Consider the following 20626-nt stretch of genomic DNA (forward strand, 5'->3'; position numbering starts at 1 on the left):
AGATTTGAATCCTGCAATTTTCAAAAAAGAAAAAATTAAAATTAAGAGTTTTAAGGATGAAGAAGGTAGAAAATACATCCATATATAAAAAGTAATCTTCTGGAGGATAAAGATCAAGTTGAATACCTAATATCTTTTCTTGTGCTTTTTCATTCTCGTAGTAATTCTATGCTCCAATTATAAAACCATCCTCGAAAACCATGCTGGATATTGAGTTGACAACATTATGTATATTACGGACAATCCAATAACAAGTCCACAACCATAACCCATGAGAACCGCCTGCCGACTGATCATTGGTGAATCTTCTTCTTCTTCTTCTCGATCTAGCTCAGCTGGAGTTGTCGCTTGTGCTACCCTGTCATCACTGCCACAATGTTTTGAGAGTGGCAATCCACGTAACCCATCATTTCCTTGGTATGAACTATTATCAAACGTATCAAATTGTTTTCCTTTGGGGATGCATCCAACAAGATGATTGTGAGAGAGATTAAAGACTTCAAGAAATGTGAGAGAAGCAAGTTGTGGTGGAATTTCACCGCCTATTTTGTTGGAAGAGAGATCCAATGATTCAAGTACAGATAAATGCTGCAGTGATGCTGGTATAAGACCTTCCAAGACATTATGAGATAAGTTCAACGTACGAAGTCCAACAAGATCTCCAATAATGTTTGGAATATGACCTTCAAATCTGTTCCTTGAGAAATCGATAATCATGTTAGAAGCCAAAATTCTAACGGAATCATAATCATGCCCCTTTGTTGTAGTTGTCATCACATATTGATAATAAAAATAATATGCAAAAAAAACATACTGTTGGGTTCTTGTATTCTCGTCAATTATCTTCATGGCTTGCAAATTCCCAAAGAAACTTTCTGGTAAATTCCCACTAGATCCATTGGATGATAGATCTATAATTTGAAGTTGTGCAAAGAAGTTTCTATTCCCTAAAGATTTTATGGGACCATACAACTTATTATTTCTCAAGCTTAAAATTTGCAAAAAAGGTAGGTCTCCCAACCAGTTTTGAAATGTGTCATTCAACTGATTGTTACCTAGATCAAGAAGTCTCAAATACTTGCAATTGATCAACGATCGTGGGACTTTCCCCGTTAGCTTATTCCCATGCAAGCTAATGACCTGGAGATTGTTTCCAATCCTAAAAGTTGTATTAATTGTCCCACTAAGGCTGTTGTTGCTCAAATCCAAAATCGAAAGGTTTTCACTCATCTCACCCAAACATTGTGGGATTGTTCCCTCCAAATTATTACTTCTTAAATCTAGTATTTCCAGTGTTTTCAGCTTGCAGAGAGCTGAAGCAATCTGTCCACTGAAATTGTTTTGCGAAAGGAGAAGCCATTGTAAGCTTGGCTGGTTTAGGAGTGAATTTGGTATAGGACCTTGGAGCTGATTTTGGTTTAGAAAAACCTCAAACAAAATTTTGGACTTGAACTCCTGAATTTTTCCACTGAAAGTGTTATTTCTCAAGTCTAACTCACTCAGTGAAGAAAGGGAGAATATCCAGGAAGGTATAGTCCCGTTCAAGTAGTTTGATGACAAGTAGAGTGTTTGTAGGTTTTGCAGTCCACTTACGTTGGATGGAATTGCACCAGTTAGGTAATTGGACGAAATTTCTAGCGCTTCAAGTTGTGTCCAGCTTCTGTTGAAGGATAAGAACTCAAGTTGGCCATCGAAGCTGTTATTTCTAAGTATTAACTTCCTGAGCTTTCCAGATCTCGAGAACTGGGAAATTGGTCCTTCAAGATGGTTATCTTTAAGGTACAAAAACTCTATGTTGGTGAGATTCCATAGAGGTTTAAGAATGGGCGGCCCTGAGAGATTAGAATAACTCATGTCCAACTCATGAAGTGAAGTTAGATGGCTGAATGATTCAGGTATCCTACCAGTAAAATTCACATCACGGAGTTGTAACTTCATGAGTGATGCACTGCTATTCCATTTGGTTGTAGGAAACCCAACAGTGAGCTGGGGATTGTATGATAATTCAAGGGATTCTAAGTCGGAGAGGTGGAAAACTCTTTCGGGCAATACCCCACGTAACTGTGTCTGAAAGTTTTAGAGATGTTAAATGAGAAGAGAAATTTGAAAGAACGGTGGAAGAGATGTTCACACGGGAAAGGTCAAGCTCTCTTAATTGGGTCAAGTTCTTAAGGAGCAATCCAAAACTGTGAGGCCCAAAACTAAGCTCATAGAAATTAATATGAAGAACGTGTAATTTAGAAAGATGAGAGACTTCTACTGGGATTACACCCGTAAATCTTGAACTTGACAAATCAAGATGCGTCAAGCTAGATAACTCACCAAATTTAGGTGAAATGATCGATCCAGAGAAATCATTATACGACAAATTAAGCCTCTTGAGATTTGAGAGTTGAAAGAGGCTACTATTGGAATGAAACTTGCCTTGAAGTTGGCGGCAACTGAGATCAAGCTCAATCACTTGTCCTGCTGTGTCATCACAATGAACTCCATTCCATGAACAACAATCTATGCTCTTGTTCCATAAAAGATTTCTTGACTGAATCGTTTCGTATGTTATGTCGAAACAATAATCAGAAACATTAGGATTAATGGTAAACATGTGCTTGAATTGTAGAAGGGCAAGAGCTTGATCTTTGGGGCACAAATGAGGTAAGGATGAGGAGAAAACAAGTTGACAGAGAAAGGTATATAGCATAAAAAATACAAGTTTTACACAACCCATTTCTTCACTAAATTAATGATCAAAACTAATGAAGTTGGTATAGAAGAAATCAAGAAATGTTTGCTTTGTGTGTCTATTCAATAACATTGATGAGGTATATATAGCACAAATTAAGCAAAGAAAAATTTACTACTGGTTCCCCTAGTCCAAAAACAGGACACACCAGACAACTTAATTGGTTAGGATAAGAGTATTACTTGGTGCATAGACCTTGACTTCCAAGTCAAGAATCCAACTTTTTTTCTTTTTCCATCAAGTCCAGAATAATTACATTGTGTTAGTGTGATCATTTTAACATTTTATTAAATTGCAATTTTAGCAATTGTCCATTGATGACATTTAATGTCATCTTTATTATTCTTTCTTTAGTGCATAAAAATGTCTTTCATTATCATCTTTATTTAGTGAAAGACTAAATCATTCCATTATGTATTTTTAATCTAATTATCACTAATAAGTGGTACACTAAATCATATTATTATGTATTTTTAATCTAATTATTACTAATAAGTGGTGCACTAAATCATAATGGTACACTAAATGATGATAATGATGGCATTCTATTATTTTTTCATCTTTGTATGATTTTCTCTCCTATAAATAGAGAGGTCTTCTTTGTTTTGAAAGGAAGATATGAGAAGAAAAAATTGAGAGAGTTAAGTTTATATAAAAAAGAGAGTTCTTATTAGTTGAAGGGAGGTGTTCTTTGTGTAGAGCTTTAAAACTCAACTCTTATCCAGAGTTTGTTGAGTTACATTTTTGTGATAAGGCTGTTGTATCCTGGAGGGGACAAGTCAAGAGGACTATTGCTGGACCAGTGAAACGATTTACTGCAGTGGGCTTGAATCTCCTTAAAGAGAGCGAGATATCCGCGCCTCAGCCAAGAAGTGAAGTTATTTTCTTCATTTTTATTTTTCAATTGTAATTTGTAATTTTATAATTTCACCAACACATTGTATACCTCCTAAGGCAAACAGTGATCAGTCCAGCCGGACACAAACTTAATTGGTTAGGATTACATATTCCACGTAGGTCATCTAGTCATTTCTAAAGTTGAAAATTCAAAGTTTGATTAATCAGAATAAAAGTATTATTTGACGTACAGATTTGAAAAAAGACATTTCAAATTAAAATTCCAAAAAGAAATTGATTGGTTAGGATAACTGTGTTGGTTGGTGTATAGACCTTGACTTTCAAGTCAATAATCCAACTTTTTTTGGATAAGCTATGATGAGATTAGTTATTATATGATAAGTTATTCTGAGATTATTTTAACAATTTTTTTTAACTCCTTTAAACCATCCATATATTATAACTAACTAAAAATTTATTATTGTTCCGTATTGTTAAAAAAAATTATTGTTATTAAAATGTCATCATATTTTAAACTCAATATCAAGAGAATGATAAAAAGGAATTATTTTTTTTACTTTTAGTATTAACTATTCATTCTAAATTATTTCCCATTTTTAGTTATCAATTTTCCATTTTTGATAACTAAAAGTAAAAATATCATTCATTTGTTATTATTCTCTTTAAATGATAAAATAGATAAATATATATGCAAATTTATTTTTAATATAATAAATAAATAAAAGTAAATTTATTAAAAGCAAAAAGGAGTTAAAAATATGATATGACGTTTAATAACAATAAATTATTATTTTTTTAACAATATGAAAAAGTAATTTTTTTATTGGTTATAAAATATGGATGGTTTAAAATAGATTTAAAAAATTATTTAAAAATAGAATAATGTGACATGTCATCCCATAACTAAAAGTAAAAATAAAATTCACTTTTTATTATTCTCTTGATATGATAAAATAGATAAATACAAATGCAACTTTATTTTTAATATAATAAAAAATAAAAGTAAAATTATTAAAAGCAAACCGGGTTAAAAATATGATATGAGATTTAATAACAATAATGTTTTTTAACAATATGGAAAAGTAATAATTTTTTATTAGTTCTAAAATATGGATGATCTAAAATAGTTAAAAAATTGTTTAAAAAAGGAATAATGTGACATGTCATTCCATTAGGAGAGAGAAAGATGTCTTTATTATTTCAAGTATATTTTGGGGAAAATATGAATAGTTGGGTGATATTGTATTCCTAAAAAAAACAAAAGAAATATTTCTAGGCAATTTCTCAAACATGGGTGACTGTTTGGGGAAATTACTCGAGATTATTTCTTATTGATTATTTGATTTGTTGTATTCAAAATAATATGCATTGCATAAATTTTAAGAACAAGTTATTTGTATACAAAAATATCATTCTTTTTATTTAGTTTTTTATATTTTCTTTGCCGGCTTTAGTTATTCATTCTTAAAAATAAAAGTTTCATCTTATTTAGCTTAAATATTTTTGTGTGTGCATTCTCATGATGATACCATATATATTTAAAAATAAAAAATATTTATCTTATTTAGCTTAAAAATAGAACTTTCATCTTAAATTTGTTGAAGTAAAAGATGATTTATTATTTATATCACTTCATTTAAATACATATCACTCTTAAATTGTAAAATACTAAAGTTTTCAATTTAGTTGATATATAAAATACAAGCTTTCAAGACTCAAGAGGAGGGATAACTTATCTCAGTACTAATTATTAATTCCGGAATAAGTTATCTCGAATTTGCCAACCAAACAACAAATTAAGTGGCACTATAATTTAATCTTGAAACTATTTGATGTTATCCTTCACACCAAACGATCCCTTGGCAAACAAGAATACAACAGTTGCTGAAAAACAGTGATTAATTTCAATAAGACATATAGAAAGAAACTGCTTGTTTCAGTTACTTTTATATGATGAAACTATTGTTTTGTTAAAGTAGATAGTTTTGTAATTGTACTGTTACAGTAGGTAAAGTTCAAATTTTTCTTTGGTAAACTGAATCTGCTTCTGTGACTGTACAAATGAAAAATATATCTCCATACTCATATATGCTTGTTGTTTGTCTTTGTATTTATATAACTAGTAATATCCTTTTGAGATACTTTTGATATCACACAAGTCTGTTTGTTACATAAATACACCAAAACAAAGCAAGACACTCATAACTAAATTAATTTCAAAGATCTTTAGCCTTGTACATCAATTACTTTTGTTAAAAAAAAATTAATAGCGGAAACAACAATTTATTATTAAGATTAAGAAATATATTTCTACTTTTTTTTTAATTAAAAAAAACTATTTCACTCTTCATATACAAATTATTTAGGGGACAAACTTCACATAAGAAAAGGTTGGGGGCCATTTCAGCATTTAAATTACTATCATAAACAGATTACCTGTATCACCCAGGGAGATTATTTCCCATTACCCGATTGAAATGTTGAAGCCCTAATTTATCAGTGAAATCAGTGGAGCAAAAAGGGATTTTTTTTTTTAAAATTTCAAAAGCTTAGTAGAGGTACCCCATTTGGTTAAAATTCAAGAATCTGCAGTTGAAAGGTATTTTTTTTTATGTTTTAAAAGCATAGTAGAGAAACCCCATTTGGTTTAAAATCAAGAATTTGCAGCTTAAAGGTAAATTTTTGTATGTTTTAAAAGCATAGTAGAGAAACCCCATTTGGTTTAAAATCAAGAATTTGCAACTTAAAGGTAATTTTTTTGTGTTTTAATAGCATAGTAGAGAAACCCCATTTGGTTAAAAATCAAGAATTTGCAGCTTAAAGGTAATTTTTTTTTGTTTTAAAAGCATAGTAGAGAAATCCCATTTGGTTAAAATTCAAATATCTGCAGCTAAAAGGTAGAAAAATAACCTCTTGTTCTATTTTCTGTTCACAAATGAGCCAACTGTATATCTTTTCTTTGAAAATATAATGATATGTTGTTGAAGTATTGAATTTGGAAACAGAAAGGGTGAATCTTTGTACTCAAAACTAGCTACTTTTTCTCTTTTCAACTTAGAAAGATTCTGAACTTGCTTCAAAGTTCGGAATTTTTTTTTTGCTTTGCTGGGGGTTCTGTTTTGACCCTTTTGCATTTGATGAAATTATTTGCTAATTTGTTGCTTCACAAAAGAAATATAGCTGACTTCCCCATGAAAATTGTCACGGGGTAAACTTATTCTTTGAACCAGTGCGGAGTTAGAACTTTCACTAAGGGGTTCAAAATATGAATAAGTAAACAATGGAAGAAGTCGAAGGGGGTTCAATATCTACTATGTATAAACAGTGTGATTTTCCACACCCTCAGCCCTATCTGGCTCCGCCCTTGCTTTGAACCCATTTTGGAAATTTCTGATTGTTAAAGTTTGGAACTTTTTTGTTTTCTTGAGGATTATGTTTTTTAATTTTATCCTTTTGCATTTGATGAAATTGTATGGTTTAAAGTGCTTGACTTGTTTGCTTATTTCATGTTTCACAGAAAAAATAGCTAATAATATCATGAATAGTGTATCAGGTTTTGAACCCAATTTGAAAATTTCTGATTCTTTGTTAAAGTTTGAAACTTTTGGTTTGTTGACACGATTTTCATATGTTTTTATTTTATGTTTTGTAATGACATCAGAGATTGGAGAATATTCTGCTTGAGATTTACCTATGTATGTGGTTTTCATTTTTTGCTGACTCATATTTGGATAATGCTGTTGTTCCTACAACCCGTTTTTTAAAATCATCTTGGTTTTTAGGTACTGGTTGTTGATTCCTATCCTGTATTTAGAATTTGGTTTTGTCCCAAGATCATAAAGTTTGAGATGATTTTACTTACAAGGAATACACTGCTTTTAATCCTGTATTTGAAGATGCTTGGTTAATCCTCGTGCTATTGTGACCTTCCTATGGATTGTGATTTGAGTAAATCCAGCCTTCATAAGTAACTTCAGTTAAATTCATTTTATTTCTTGATCAGGTATTTTGTTATCAATATTGTTACCCTTTTTGGCTCTGTGGTCATGTACACTACGTCATGATGGGAACTGAAGATAAAACACTGTTTTGTTTCTGTCATTGGGGTGGGAAGAATAAGGTGCTTCCAGATGGATCCACGTCGTATGTAGGAGGTATTACGGATCAGATTATTGTGAAGACAGGCATAAAGTACAATGATTTTGTGAATGCAGTTTTTGACCGATTAGGCATTGATCCTTCAGATCAGGTCCTGCAGTTTACAGTTAAGTTTGATAGGGTCCAATTGATACGGCTGAGAGACCAAGAAGGTGTCAATACTCTCTTACAATTTAATGATGGTTTCGCCCATGTTTATGCATCAAGTTCAGAGAAGGAGCCTAATTCTGAAGTTGCTCCTAATATGGCTACCACTAGGTAATAGCCGTCTTATAATGGTCCACAAGTTTTTATTTTGCAAAGTTTTGTGAATACCTAGAGTTTGATTATATATTTTATCACAGGATTTCAACCACTGAGGTTGAAGCAGTCTCTCTCGGAAGTGCTGAGGAAGAACAAGTGAGTGCTGATACTCCAATTCCTGCACCGTCGAACCAATGGATCAATGATGGAACTCCAGATGCTGCTGCCAACTGGAGTGAATTACTTGTCGGGGAAGGACAAGCTTTTGAGAATGCAGATGCTTTTAGGCTTGCAGTTTTCAAGTACTCAATTGCGAATAGATTTCACTACAGAATTTTGCACAATAAACCTAGATATATTAGCATCCATTGTGCTGCTGATGGCTGCCCATGGAAAGTAAGTGCTGGCATCGAGAAGAAATCTCAAAATGTATCCATTAGGAAATTTGTTGATTCTCACTCACATCCTCCTCTAGATTCATCGCAACTGAAGCCTCGTATCAGGATGAAGTGGTTGGGGGGTATCATGCAAGAAGACATATTGGGCAGTCCTGATTGTTTGCCTCGTAAAGTGTGTGAGGATGCTGAGAAGAATTTGGCGATCAAATTGACCTACCGTCAGGCTTGGAGTGTGAAGCAGAGGATTAGGGAGGCAATCAATGAGAAGTCAGGTGAATCCTATAAACTGATCCCTTGGCTATGCAATCGCTTAATTGAGGCAATGCCCGGAACCATCGCTACATGGTCCTGCACTGAGGAAAACAGATTCAAGCGGCTCTTCGTGTCATATGACTGCTCAATACGTGGGTTCCATGTCGGATGTAGGCCTTTGATATTTGTTGACGTTTACAACTTAAACGGGCTGCACAACAGCTCCTTTATAGTTGCTTCTGCTTTGGATGCAGACAATGAGATGTATCCTCTATCTTATGGCGTTCTCCTGTCCATGAACGAGGAAGATCTTCTGTGGTTTCTAGAAAAGCTAAAGCTCGTTGTGCAAAACCGCGAGGTTGTCGTAGTTTCTGGCACGAGTCTCCCTTTTCTCTCCAGCTTGGACAAAATGTTTGGTGATGAGAACCACAGTTTTTGTTTTCATTGCGTGAAAGAGAATTTTAATAAATTCATCAATGGTAATACTGCCTTTAAAGTGCAGGGTAGAGGTAAGGAGATTGCACTTAAGTATTTGAGTGACATTGCCTACGCACGAACACTAGATACTTATAATGAAGCTCTCGGCAAGGTCTGTTCTTTCCGCAGGGAATTGTATGATTGGGTAATAGCCAGCCAGCCTGAACGTTGGTCTAATGCCTTGTTCAGGAAACCTCGGTGGGATCATCTGAATTGTAATTCTACAGATTCTCTCAACTCTTTTATAGAGGAGGAGAAGTTTGTACATGTCCTAGAGTTGATGGAGGCTTATCATGAGAAGCTTTATATGTTATTACAGAGTAACAAGCTCAAGACCGAACAATGGAACCTTCCAATCGGTCCTCGGGTTGCTGAGAAGATTTTCAAAAACCAAAAGGTCGGTGATAACCTAGCAGTGTCAGTTCTATCAGAGATTGAGTTTAAATTACAAGAGCTACAGGGTAGAGAAGAAGTTGTAAACCTCAAACTGTGGACATGTACATGTTTAGAGTGGCAAATGACTGGCATTCCGTGCAGCCATGCCTGCAATGCGATTACGATGACAAGTATGAACATCTATCAGTACGTTGCTGATTGGTACAAGAGAGAGACACAAGAACATATATATGCTGAAGTTATGGATGAACTCGCAAAATTTGATATTCCACATCCGGATGACATCATTTCTTCAGCTTCCTCAGGTAATGTCGTCGTGCTATGTCCACTTTCACCCCATATTAAAAGACCTCCTGGTCGTCCCCGGAAAGAACCCAAAGGACTTCAAGCTGAAACTGTAAAGAGACCAATACGCTGTTCCAAATGTGGCGGCGTTGGACATAATAAACGTACTAAATGTAGTTCTGCAGCACAGTAAATTATTGTTCAAGGTATCAACAACTTTGTTAAACTTTATGCCTTTCAATGGGGGGGGGGGTGTTATAATTATGAGACATGTTATGAGTGTTGGCAGTTCTTTGCAGTTAGAATTTTAGTCCATCTGTTGCAATAGGCTGCTAGCCAGAGTAAAACTAGGCAATGTATGATGAATTCTCACAATACAGAATATATTATCGGGACGCGCTTATAGAGGCATGTGTTTCCATGTTATTAGAAAATATAGAGAATTTCTAGTTGTTTTTGTATTAGTATTATTGTTATCTTTTTCGTGTATGTATAAATTATATGTTCAATGAGGATTCATCTGGTCGATTTTAACTTCTTTGCAATTGAGATGGCGATGTAGTTATTGTTGTTTCCCTATGATGGTAAAGATCATTTGTTTATTTCTTTTGCAACTTTGACTTCTTTCAAATGAGGATTCATATTGTCGACTCCAGCATTGAAATTTTTGTCGCAATATAATAGGTCAAGTTGAATTTTCCCAAAGTTTTAATTATGATTTTTTTAATGTGAAATTGAGATTTGTCGTGATAACCCTTTTTTCTTATTTTTGTTTTACGAATTGCTCGCCCTATTGAAGTATGAAAAGGTTTTGAGGTTCCTCATTGTTTCCAACTCCTAGGATTGTTAATAGTCAAATTGAATTTTTCAAATGAAATGTTTCATCTAAAGATAACTTTATAGTATCGTTAATCATTGAAAGAATAAGAATTTTACTTTTTTAAACTTACGAATCAAATATAAAATATTATTCAATCATGATCAAATTGCAAAATCAAAATACTCAAAATCTCTATTTACAACCCTTTTTTTTTGTTAATAATAGAGAGAAATCTTGATAAATATAATGGATCTATTTCATAATAATACTATAAAAGTTGTTAAAAATGTGATGGAATTTGAATTTCATTATTCTCCAACAAAAGAAAAGATTATTCTATTTTTTCTTTTTTCTTGTGGGTCTATTTTCTTGCTGACATAACACTCAAACAAACTGCTAGTGACAGCTCACTTAACAGCTGTTTTTCACACAGACAAACTAGTAAGTAGACACTAATTAATCCAACTAAAAATAATAAAGATTAATTAAAATACAATTAAAAATTGAAATAAGAAGAAAATCTCAAATTTTCTTTAGCAAAAGTCCCAAAAATCTTCAGAGTTAAGACACAAGATTTATCATATCAAAATCTACACAGATCTATTCCATTTGTCTGCTTACTATTTTAATCCCCATTTTTAATTTCCTCAACAAAAAAAAACTTTCTTTCTATACAAACCCTCTTCAAGATCCAGTGTTTCTTCATAAAGATTGAATTTTTATTCAAGATCCAATCTTTTCTGCAACTGAAATTTGAGGGGTTTGAAGGTAATTAAAGTTAACCCTTTTCCCCTCTCAATCTCATTGCTATATCTGTATCTTTAGTCATACATTCTTTATTCAGTGCTTATCAACTTCAAGATCTAATTTTTCTTGTTGATTTTGTGTTTTTGAACAAAGGGTCAGTTTCAGATTAGAGGTGAGTTAGCTATTTTCTTGATTTTAGCTTTAAAATCTTCTTTTTAGCTTAATCTTGATACTTTGATCTGGAGAGTTGAGGTTTAGACTTTAGTGTTCAAGATCCAATTTTTCTTGTTGTTTTTGTAGTTTTGAGTAAAGGGTCAGTTTCAGATGTGTTTTTCAGCTTAATCTTGGCACTCTTTTGTTAGAATTTAGAGCTTTTGTAGAAATGAAGGAATTGAATTCAACAACAGATCCAATTGGGCAAAACTTGATAAAGGTTATAAGCAATGTGTGTTTCTCAGTTTTTGTATTTTCTGTGCTTATAATTACTGTAATTGCTATTACATACCAACCCCCTGATCCATGGGAATCTTCTAGAGCCTTAACTAGGGTGTTTACTCAAGTCGAAAACGCCACATTCAAAGTTGATAATTCTGTCTTAAAAACTGGTGAGGATGTTGCTAGTAGCCCCAATGAAGCTCCTGCTGGAGCTTTTGCTTTAGTACCGATTACTGAAGCTATTATCGAGAAATCTGAAGGGAAACTGTCGAATGGGACTCTGAAATCGGGATGTGAGGATGTGAATGTAGTGAACTGTTCGGATCCTAGGGTCTTGTTCACGATCGAGAGGTTTAATTTGAAGACCTTTAAGTCCATTGCGTTTTTGGACTATCGAACGCCTGTTAACGGGTCGAAACCGAATGAATGTGATGTGGCATGGAGGTTCCGAAACAAGAAAGAGAGATCTTGGAGAAAGTACAGGGATTTCCGGAGGTTTAAGATTGGTTTTACTGATGATTGTAGTTATAAAGTGGTACACGCAGGTCGCTGGCGTTCAGGAGTAAATGCCCGTCGTCCGAGAATCCGAGTTAATTCCACTAGAACTAGTACAAGAGCCAAAATTGCCCCACCAGTTATAGATGAGGAGATCAATGATACTATTCCAATCATGGGATTGGATTCAGATTTCACGAATGGGAGATACTTGTACTATTCGCGGGGTGGTGATTACTGTAAAGGAATGAATCATTACATGTGGAGTTTTCTGTGTGCTTTAGGTGAGGCTCAGTACTTGAATCGCACATTCGTGATGGATTTAAGTATCTGTTTGGCGTCTTCTCACACCCGTAGTCATAAGGATGAGGAAGGGAAAGACTTCAGGTTCTATTTTGATTTCGAACATTTGAAGGAGACTGCACCCATCGTCGAGGAAGGAGATTTCCTTAAAGATTGGAGGAAATGGAATAAGGCGCATAAGAAGAAAATCTCCGTAAGAAAGGTTAAGGACTACAAAGTGTCCCCCATCCAACTGTTGAAGGATAAGAGCACAATTATATGGAGGCAATTTGACGCCCCTGAACCGGAGAACTATTGGTATCGGGTCTGTGAAGGGCCTTCTGCCAAATACATCCAGAGACCGTGGCAGGCATTGTGGAAATCGAAGCGACTAATGAATATAGTAACTGAGATCAGCGGAAGCATGGACTGGGATTTCGATGCTGTTCATGTTGTTCGTGGAGAGAAAGCACAGAATAAGGCTTTATGGCCCAATCTTGATGCTGATACATCCCCCGATTCCCTTGTCACGAAGCTTCAAGGAATTATCACACCTTGGAGGAATCTGTATGTTGCCACGAACGAGCCATTTTATAACTATTTTGATAAGCTTAGATCTCACTACAAGGTGCATTTACTTGATGATTATAACTACTTGTGGAGTAATACTAGTGAGTGGTATAACGAAACAACACAACTGAACGGTGGCTATCCAGTTGAATTCGACGGGTATATGAGAGTTGAAGTTGACACAGAGGTCCTTTATCGAGCAAAATCAAGAGTCGAGACATTTTACAACTTGACAAAAGATTGCAAGGATGGAATTAATACGTGCTAGACAGGACGGTGATATCTTTTAGTTCTCTGTATACACCATTTACACTTGTTTCCGCAGTTTCTAAATTTGCTTAGTTGTTCTGTATTGGAGGTTTGAGCCATTTCACGGTTAGTCTCGTAACATATTCGTACAATATTCAGCACCATAATCTTCATTCGATTGAGATTTGTTGCCTCTATATCATCTCCTGAAACTTTATCTTTCATCTTTGTTTAGTTTTATTCTCTCGTTTTCTCCATGGATGGGTATCGAAGTTCGATTTCCTTACCATAATGTTCAAGAATTGGAACACTGAAATCTAACATCAGTGCCAATTTTCTTGAATTAGTTCATGTGCATGTATTTATTTATAGCAAAAGTAACTTATCTAGAATCTATGTTTCTCTGATTCTCCAAAAATGTTGTCATGCCCGTGTCACAAAAAATGCAATTCTTTTGGAGGATCTGACATGCGATCAACAACATTTTTGAAGATATCGAAACATATGTTTAGATGTTATCAAGATTATAGGTTGTTGAATCTCATTCATTTCTAAACAAATCAAATGTTTTTTTTTTTAAATTTACATCTTTCTTGCTACTCAAAACCAAACTATTTTTTTTTTCCTTTTGTGTGTCCCTTTTTTCACTTGGAGTTTTCATGTGAGTGGTAAAATTACAAAGTGTTTGTCAAACAATGGAAAATACAATCTTCACACTTGAGTAATATGACAGAATCAAGCCAGAAAATTATGAACTTCTTGTCACGGGTTCATCAGTGTTCCAACTTCTGCTAGGTGCTACTTGATTGTGTGTTGGTACATAATCCTGCAAAAGTAACAAAAATAAAAAAAAAATAACAATATTAGAGTTGTACACTTTCTTGCATTTATAAGTCATAAGACTCGTAATCAGGGGCGGAGCTAGAGGGACAGAAGGGAGTTCATTCAAACCCTTTTTATCGGGAAATTATATATATAGTACGAGTATGGATAAAAAAATTAATGTATCTATAGTAGATGCTTAATAATAGTTGCAATAATATTGTTTTTTCTTCTCTTCCTTGAACACTTTTCGTGTTTTTATTTTATTTTATATAACCAAGAATTCCCAAAGGGTCGGTTGACACACATTTTGAAACTTAGTGGGGATAAGGGGTCAACACCTCTATTTTTCTCCAGTTGAATATAAGACTTTTTGTTTGTAATAAGATTTGAACTCATGAAGTTCGTCTAATCTACACGTCATATATTGTGCTTTTATTGGTTGTACCAAAGTCCAAGGGCACTTCTAGGATGTTCTTTTTTTATTTTTTAATGATAATCGAGAATTTCCAAGGACTAGTTGACACATAGTTTGAAATCAAATGTGGATAAGAGATCAACTATTCTATCTTTCTTCACTTGAATACAAAATTTCTGTTCGCGATAAAGTTCAAATTTGTGACATACGTTTAACCCGCATATCATGCATTGCGCTTTTACTATTGAACCAAATATGATTAAAGAAGTACCTCCATTTTTTCCATAAGCTCTTTGGGTGATGTAGCTGATATGACAATATTTCTTGCTGATGGCTTAATAAATCCTTCTTCTACACCTTTATCAAATAATCCAAGCAAGCAATCATAATATCCATCTATGTTCAATAGCCCAACCTGTTTCATCAATGATGATAAAAATTTACTCGTACTCGATATTTATACTAAATTAATGAAGATAAAATAAGTGTAAATATGCTCAAAATACAGAGGTGAAAAGAAAGAATCGATCAATCAACTATGTCTCAATCCTAAATGATCATCCACACAAAAAGTGGTTGAGTTTCACCACAGAAGATAAAAGATTTAGCGGCAATAATATTATTGCCGCTATATAAATACGAATATTTATAACCAGTATTCTATATAAATATCGCTAAAGGTTTTAGCAAATCTGGATATAAATGACATTAACTGATCAGTTATCGTTAAATATTTTACAGCAATAAATATTACTCCTAAAAAAGAAATTTATTGCCATTAAATGTCTTTTTTTTAAATGTCTTTTTTTTGTTGTAGTGTTATTTAAATCTTAATTTTGAGTAATTAGATTAATGTCGGTATCATTGTATATTGGATGCTAAAATTAGTTACTTAAATTGCAATTTGATTATTATAATTCAAAAATCTTATATGCATGGTATTCTTTATAATATTCTCTAATTGTGACATACTAACTACATCTATGACATAAAATAAAATAATAAAAAAGAGTTCTGAAAATCTTGGATTCACATTTGGTTTAGATTTATTTAATTTATTTTCTCATTGAGTGAGTTTATTAGGTGTGAAACATGACATAAGGAAGATTTGGCTATGATTCAATAAACTCAAATCTTATTTATAAATGTAATAATAAATTGATATAATAATATATATTAACTAAGCAAGTTAAAGTTAAATAATAAATTAGCCATATTTAAAAGACACGTATTATTCACTTTTTTGTGTGTGTATATATCGAACGTAGATAAATATTTTTCTTTTATGGCGTGTGTAGATCTTTTATTTTTTAATTTGAGTTAGTTTTATTTGTACTAACTAACTGTATATCTTATCACATTATTGTTCAATAATTGAAAAGAAAAAAAATAATGCATAATATATGAGATCCCAAATTTTAGTATATTATTTGATTTGAATTAATTAAATTTTCTTTTGCGTGATGTGGTGGTTCTCTTATAGAAAAAAAAAACAAGAGAATATTCAAACAAAAAGTATATTCTAAATTTTTATAGTGTTTAAGAATTATTTAATTATTTATTCATCTTCCCTCAAAATCTTTAATTAAAAGTATTAGGAGTAGACTATTTATATGCAGACGGAAATAACACTACTTACCATTTCAGGTGTGGTGAGATGAATAAGATTTCTACATCTTTAATCGATAATTTTGAATTCGAATTATGAAAGTGGAGAAATTAAATTTCTGATAAAAAACAATTCTTTCTAATCAGACGAACCTCATGTCATTATGTGACATAAATTCATATTAATCATACCAGTAAATATCAAATACCTAAGAATATATGTATAAAAAATAAAAGAGAAACACCACCACTTGCCTATGGGTTTGAGTAGGGACAAAAGAGATCCCTCAAAGGCCATTGTAGCATGTCATGTTATTCATCATAATACCAACATTTTCTATCTTGTTTTTGTCCCATCAATCAAATGAGAGCTTTATATATTTATACAATAATATCATTTCTCTATTTAACTAAAAAAATATCAGGTTTCAGGTCTGAATATAACTATGAGAATGAAGAAAATCGTAGAAGGTGCTTCTCCTTTAATAGACCTTTTTATGTGATGTGAATTCAAGACTTATCGAGATCTCATAATGAATAACAAATATCCAATAAAAACAAATTGATATTATAGATTGAAATTTGAATAATTCTTACTGGTTTTTCATGAATTCCAAGTTGTGACCATGTTATCACCTCAAGCAATTCTTCCATAGTACCATACCCTCCTTTAATATCATCATCATTTTAACATGAAAAAAATCACATAATATATACAATCAGATGTCTATATATAACAATCGTCATCTATAACAACATTTAACGTATAGTAGCAGCTAAGTTTTACTTAAAATTGATTTTTACGCTATATGTTACCTCTCTAGCTATAACAATCATCATTTATAAGAACATTTATAATAGCTAAGTTTCCTTTGGAACAAATTTTTGCACGTCATACCAATCTATATACATTGTTATCTTCTCTAACAACATTTCACTATTGTAGTCAAGTTCTCTTTGGAATAAATTTTTTCATGTCATAATTTACCTCTCTACAATAAATCAAAACCTCTATAACAACTTCGAACCTATTTGTCATGTAATATTTTACCTCTCTAGAACTCGCAATACCCTCTGTAACATCATTTCAACATAACAACCAAATTTTATTTGTAATCTACTTTGCATGAATATTTTACTTCTTTATACCTAATAATAACATCCCACAAATGAGGTCTGAAAAGGTTAACATGCAGTGGCGGAGCCAAGATTTTCAATAAAGGAGTTCAAATTTAAAGAAGTAGACACATGAATTAGCTGAAGGGGGTTCGACATCTAATATTTATACATAAAAAATTATTTTAACCATGTGTAAATAATATAATTTTTCGCCGAAGGGGGTTCCGATGAACCCCTAGCCATAATGTGGCTCCGCCCCTGCTAACATGTACGCTGATCTAAACTCTACTATTGTGGGATAGATGAATTGTTTCTATAGACCCTCGATAACTTCTTTATAACAAATTTAAAATATGAATTAATCAAAAGTATATCAAAAAACTAAAATTAGGGTTTTTAAATTACCAGGAAGTGCAATAAAAGCATCAGCTCTACTAGCCATTTCAGCTTTCCTTTCATGCATATCTGAAACGATTAATACTTCTCCAACTGCATGGCCTGATATCTGCTTAAAAAAAATATTAAAAATAACATAATAACAATTATTATTTTTTATATTAAAAAATATATATATTATACAAAATTCATAATAATACCTCTACTGAAACAAGAGCTCTTGGGATAATTCTGTTCCATTGAAGAAAAAAAAAGGAGAAAAAAATTAATAAAAGTTAAACATATTATATATTTAGAAATTTGGTTCATACTTGTATTAATGCAAACCAAAATACATATATATCCAATTTAAAAAAAAAATAGATTTCCACTTGTCTAAACCTCAATAAAAATACTCCATATTTCATCAATCTAAAGAACACATGACATTTGTAGTACTAAATAAGTCTGGATTTATTTCTCGAAAGAAAATAAATTTATTGATTTTTTTTCATCTCGAATTGTATTTCCATGAAAGAAATGGTAAATTAAAAAAAACTAATTCTTCAAATTTTTATAGTGGAATCAATAAATTATACGCCATCATGTATATTCTCACTTCAATATTATCATCTAATTAACCATAGTAAAATTACTATAATTTGAGATAAACATCGTGATGAATTGTCTGCAAGTCTTTTTCCTCCTCTCCTTTCTCTCCAATCTTTCCATAAGTTACACAAACAAAAAAGAGTAAAAGAAACACTACTTAAAAACATGAATTCTTTTATGAACATTTTGAGTCGTTGGAAATATAGGATTTCTAATAAATTTTGTTAAAATTCTCATTTTTGTTTAGTAATTTTGAAATTCCCTTTCGAAGGTCATCGAAAATATAGTTTCTCACAAACTTCACGAAAATTCAGGATATTAATTTATTTATTTTTTTTGGGAGGGGGGGGGGGGGGGTTGAAGGACTAATTGTGTCTCACCCAAGAACATTGCATCCACCATCATAAACAGCTTGAGAAACTAATCCCATAAGTCCAATACTTCCTCCTCCATAAACAAGATCAATCTTCCTCTCCACCTAATTAAAAAATTAATTTAATTAATTATATTATTATAACAACTTGTTTTTTGGAGAAAAAAAATAATTTTTCAATAAAACAGACAAAAAAAAAATAATTTTTAAAACAAATATAAAGAAAAATTAGAGGGAAAAAAATACCAGTTCTCTTCCAAGATCAAGAGCAGCATCACTGAATATTTTTCTATTTCCTGAATTGCTTCCACAAAATACACAAATTTTCTTGAAATTACTCATATGAATTATGAATAATATGATGTTTATAAAAAAAAAAATCTTCAAACTTCTAGAGGAAACAACTAGAGATTTTATTTTGAGTACTTTGATAGAGTTTCATCACTTTAAGTGGTCAACCACATGATTAGATATATAAATAATAAGCAAATATAATAATAAATTAAATAATTATTGAAAAAGTTATATTATTATGATATGCTTGCATGACATGTAGGTAAGGCAAGGTCCATGGCCCCCATTTTTGTAATGGGAAAATACATAAATTCCCTCTTAAAGTTGTATCGAAAAATCAATTACACACTTAAACTATCATGGCGATCTATTACACACCTAAACTACTTAAAAGTGAAATAATTAGCCCCCTAAAACTGACGTGGCAAAAAAAAAGCAGCACGTCAGAAATTCTGTAAAAAAAATAAAATAAAAAACAAAATCACCCCACCCCTACATCATTTCTTCTTCACATCCACCTACACTCTTCTTCTTCACGCTCACCTCCATTTACTCTCATTTTGAATCTTGGTTTTTTTCTTTCAAAATCCATTAAAGTAAAAAAAAAAAAAAAACACTCCACCCCACGTCCTTTCTTCTTCACACCCACTTACCCTCTTCTTCTTTACAACCACCTCTATTTACTCTCCATTTTGAATATTGAATTTTTTCTTTCAAAACTCATTAAAAAGAAGAAGAATTCTTCTCTCCATTTTGGTGGAGAAGACGATTGGGATTTGGGGGACGGGGGATGGATGGTTAATAATTAATTAGGGGTTAATTGGTATAAAATATAGTTAATAAAAAAATTAATTAATAAAGAAAAAAATATAAAAAATATAAAAAATCGGATGGTAGTTAATAATTAATTAGGAGTTAATTAGTATAAAATATAGTTAATAAAAGAAAAGTTAATTAATAAAGAAAAGAAAAGAAATATAAAAAATTGGATGAGTGGTTAATAATTAATTAGGAGCTAATTAGTAAAAAATATAGTTAATAAAAAAAATTTAATTAATAAAGAAAAGAAAAGGAAAAAAAATCGGATGGATATTTAATAATTAATTAGGAGTTAATTAGTATAAAATATAGTTAATAAAAGAAAAGTTAATTAATAAAGAAAAGAAAAGAAAAAAATAGAAAAAAATTATAATTTCTGACGTGGCGATGATGTGGTGATGACGTGTTAATGACGTGGCGCCAAGTGGTAGCGACTGTAATACACCACATACTATGAGAATAGTGTTATGCGTTCAAGGAGGTAATAAATTCACTTTTAGATAGTTTAGATGTGTAATAAATTGCTTTGATAGTTTAAATGTGTAACTGACTTACAACTTCAGGAGAGAATTTATGTCTTTTTCCTTTTATGTGATAGGAGTACTAATTATTACTCCTCATTTTTATGTTGAAATAGCGTCAACTGATTACTTTTTGATTCAAATTTTTAAAAAAATAATCACTATTATGAAATTTTAAATTTTACAGTAAAATTTCAACATATTAATTATTATTTTTTATAGAAATAGCCACAGTTACAAGGAGTTATAAATTTCACCAG

At 31.9% G+C, this 20626-nt stretch overlaps 3 protein-coding genes and 1 pseudogene across 3 annotated transcripts; 2 read left to right on the plus strand and 2 right to left on the minus strand.

Moving 5' to 3' along the window:
• Nucleotides 1-126: 126 nt before the first annotated feature.
• LOC129887847 (receptor-like protein Cf-9) lies at nt 127-2818 on the minus strand (annotated as a pseudogene).
• A 3185-nt stretch (nt 2819-6003) lies between these two features.
• LOC129887849 (uncharacterized) lies at nt 6004-10352 on the plus strand. Its single transcript, XM_055963076.1, has 3 exons — nt 6004-6197; nt 7602-8014; nt 8101-10352. The coding sequence occupies exons 2-3, from the start codon at nt 7659-7661 to the stop codon at nt 9998-10000; spliced, it is 2256 nt and encodes a 751-aa protein (XP_055819051.1). The 5' UTR covers nt 6004-6197; nt 7602-7658; the 3' UTR covers nt 10001-10352.
• Nucleotides 10353-11169: 817 nt separating this feature from the next.
• LOC129887850 (uncharacterized) lies at nt 11170-13587 on the plus strand. Its single transcript, XM_055963077.1, has one exon. It carries the CDS (start codon nt 11757-11759, stop codon nt 13422-13424), a length of 1668 nt encoding a protein of 555 aa, XP_055819052.1. The 5' UTR covers nt 11170-11756; the 3' UTR covers nt 13425-13587.
• A 340-nt stretch (nt 13588-13927) lies between these two features.
• Nucleotides 13928-19180, minus strand: LOC129887851 (cytokinin riboside 5'-monophosphate phosphoribohydrolase LOG8-like). Its single transcript, XM_055963078.1, has 7 exons — nt 18979-19180; nt 18740-18837; nt 17969-17999; nt 17778-17877; nt 16851-16921; nt 14917-15060; nt 13928-14231 (listed from the first exon to the last, which is right to left on the minus strand). Exons 1-7 carry the CDS (start codon nt 19072-19074, stop codon nt 14154-14156), a joined length of 618 nt encoding a protein of 205 aa, XP_055819053.1. The 5' UTR covers nt 19075-19180; the 3' UTR covers nt 13928-14153.
• Between the last annotated feature and the right edge of the window lie 1446 nt (nt 19181-20626).

Source organism: Solanum dulcamara, chromosome 4 (genome assembly GCF_947179165.1).
Source record: "Solanum dulcamara chromosome 4, daSolDulc1.2, whole genome shotgun sequence".
Classification (NCBI taxonomy): Eukaryota; Viridiplantae; Streptophyta; class Magnoliopsida; order Solanales; family Solanaceae; genus Solanum; species Solanum dulcamara.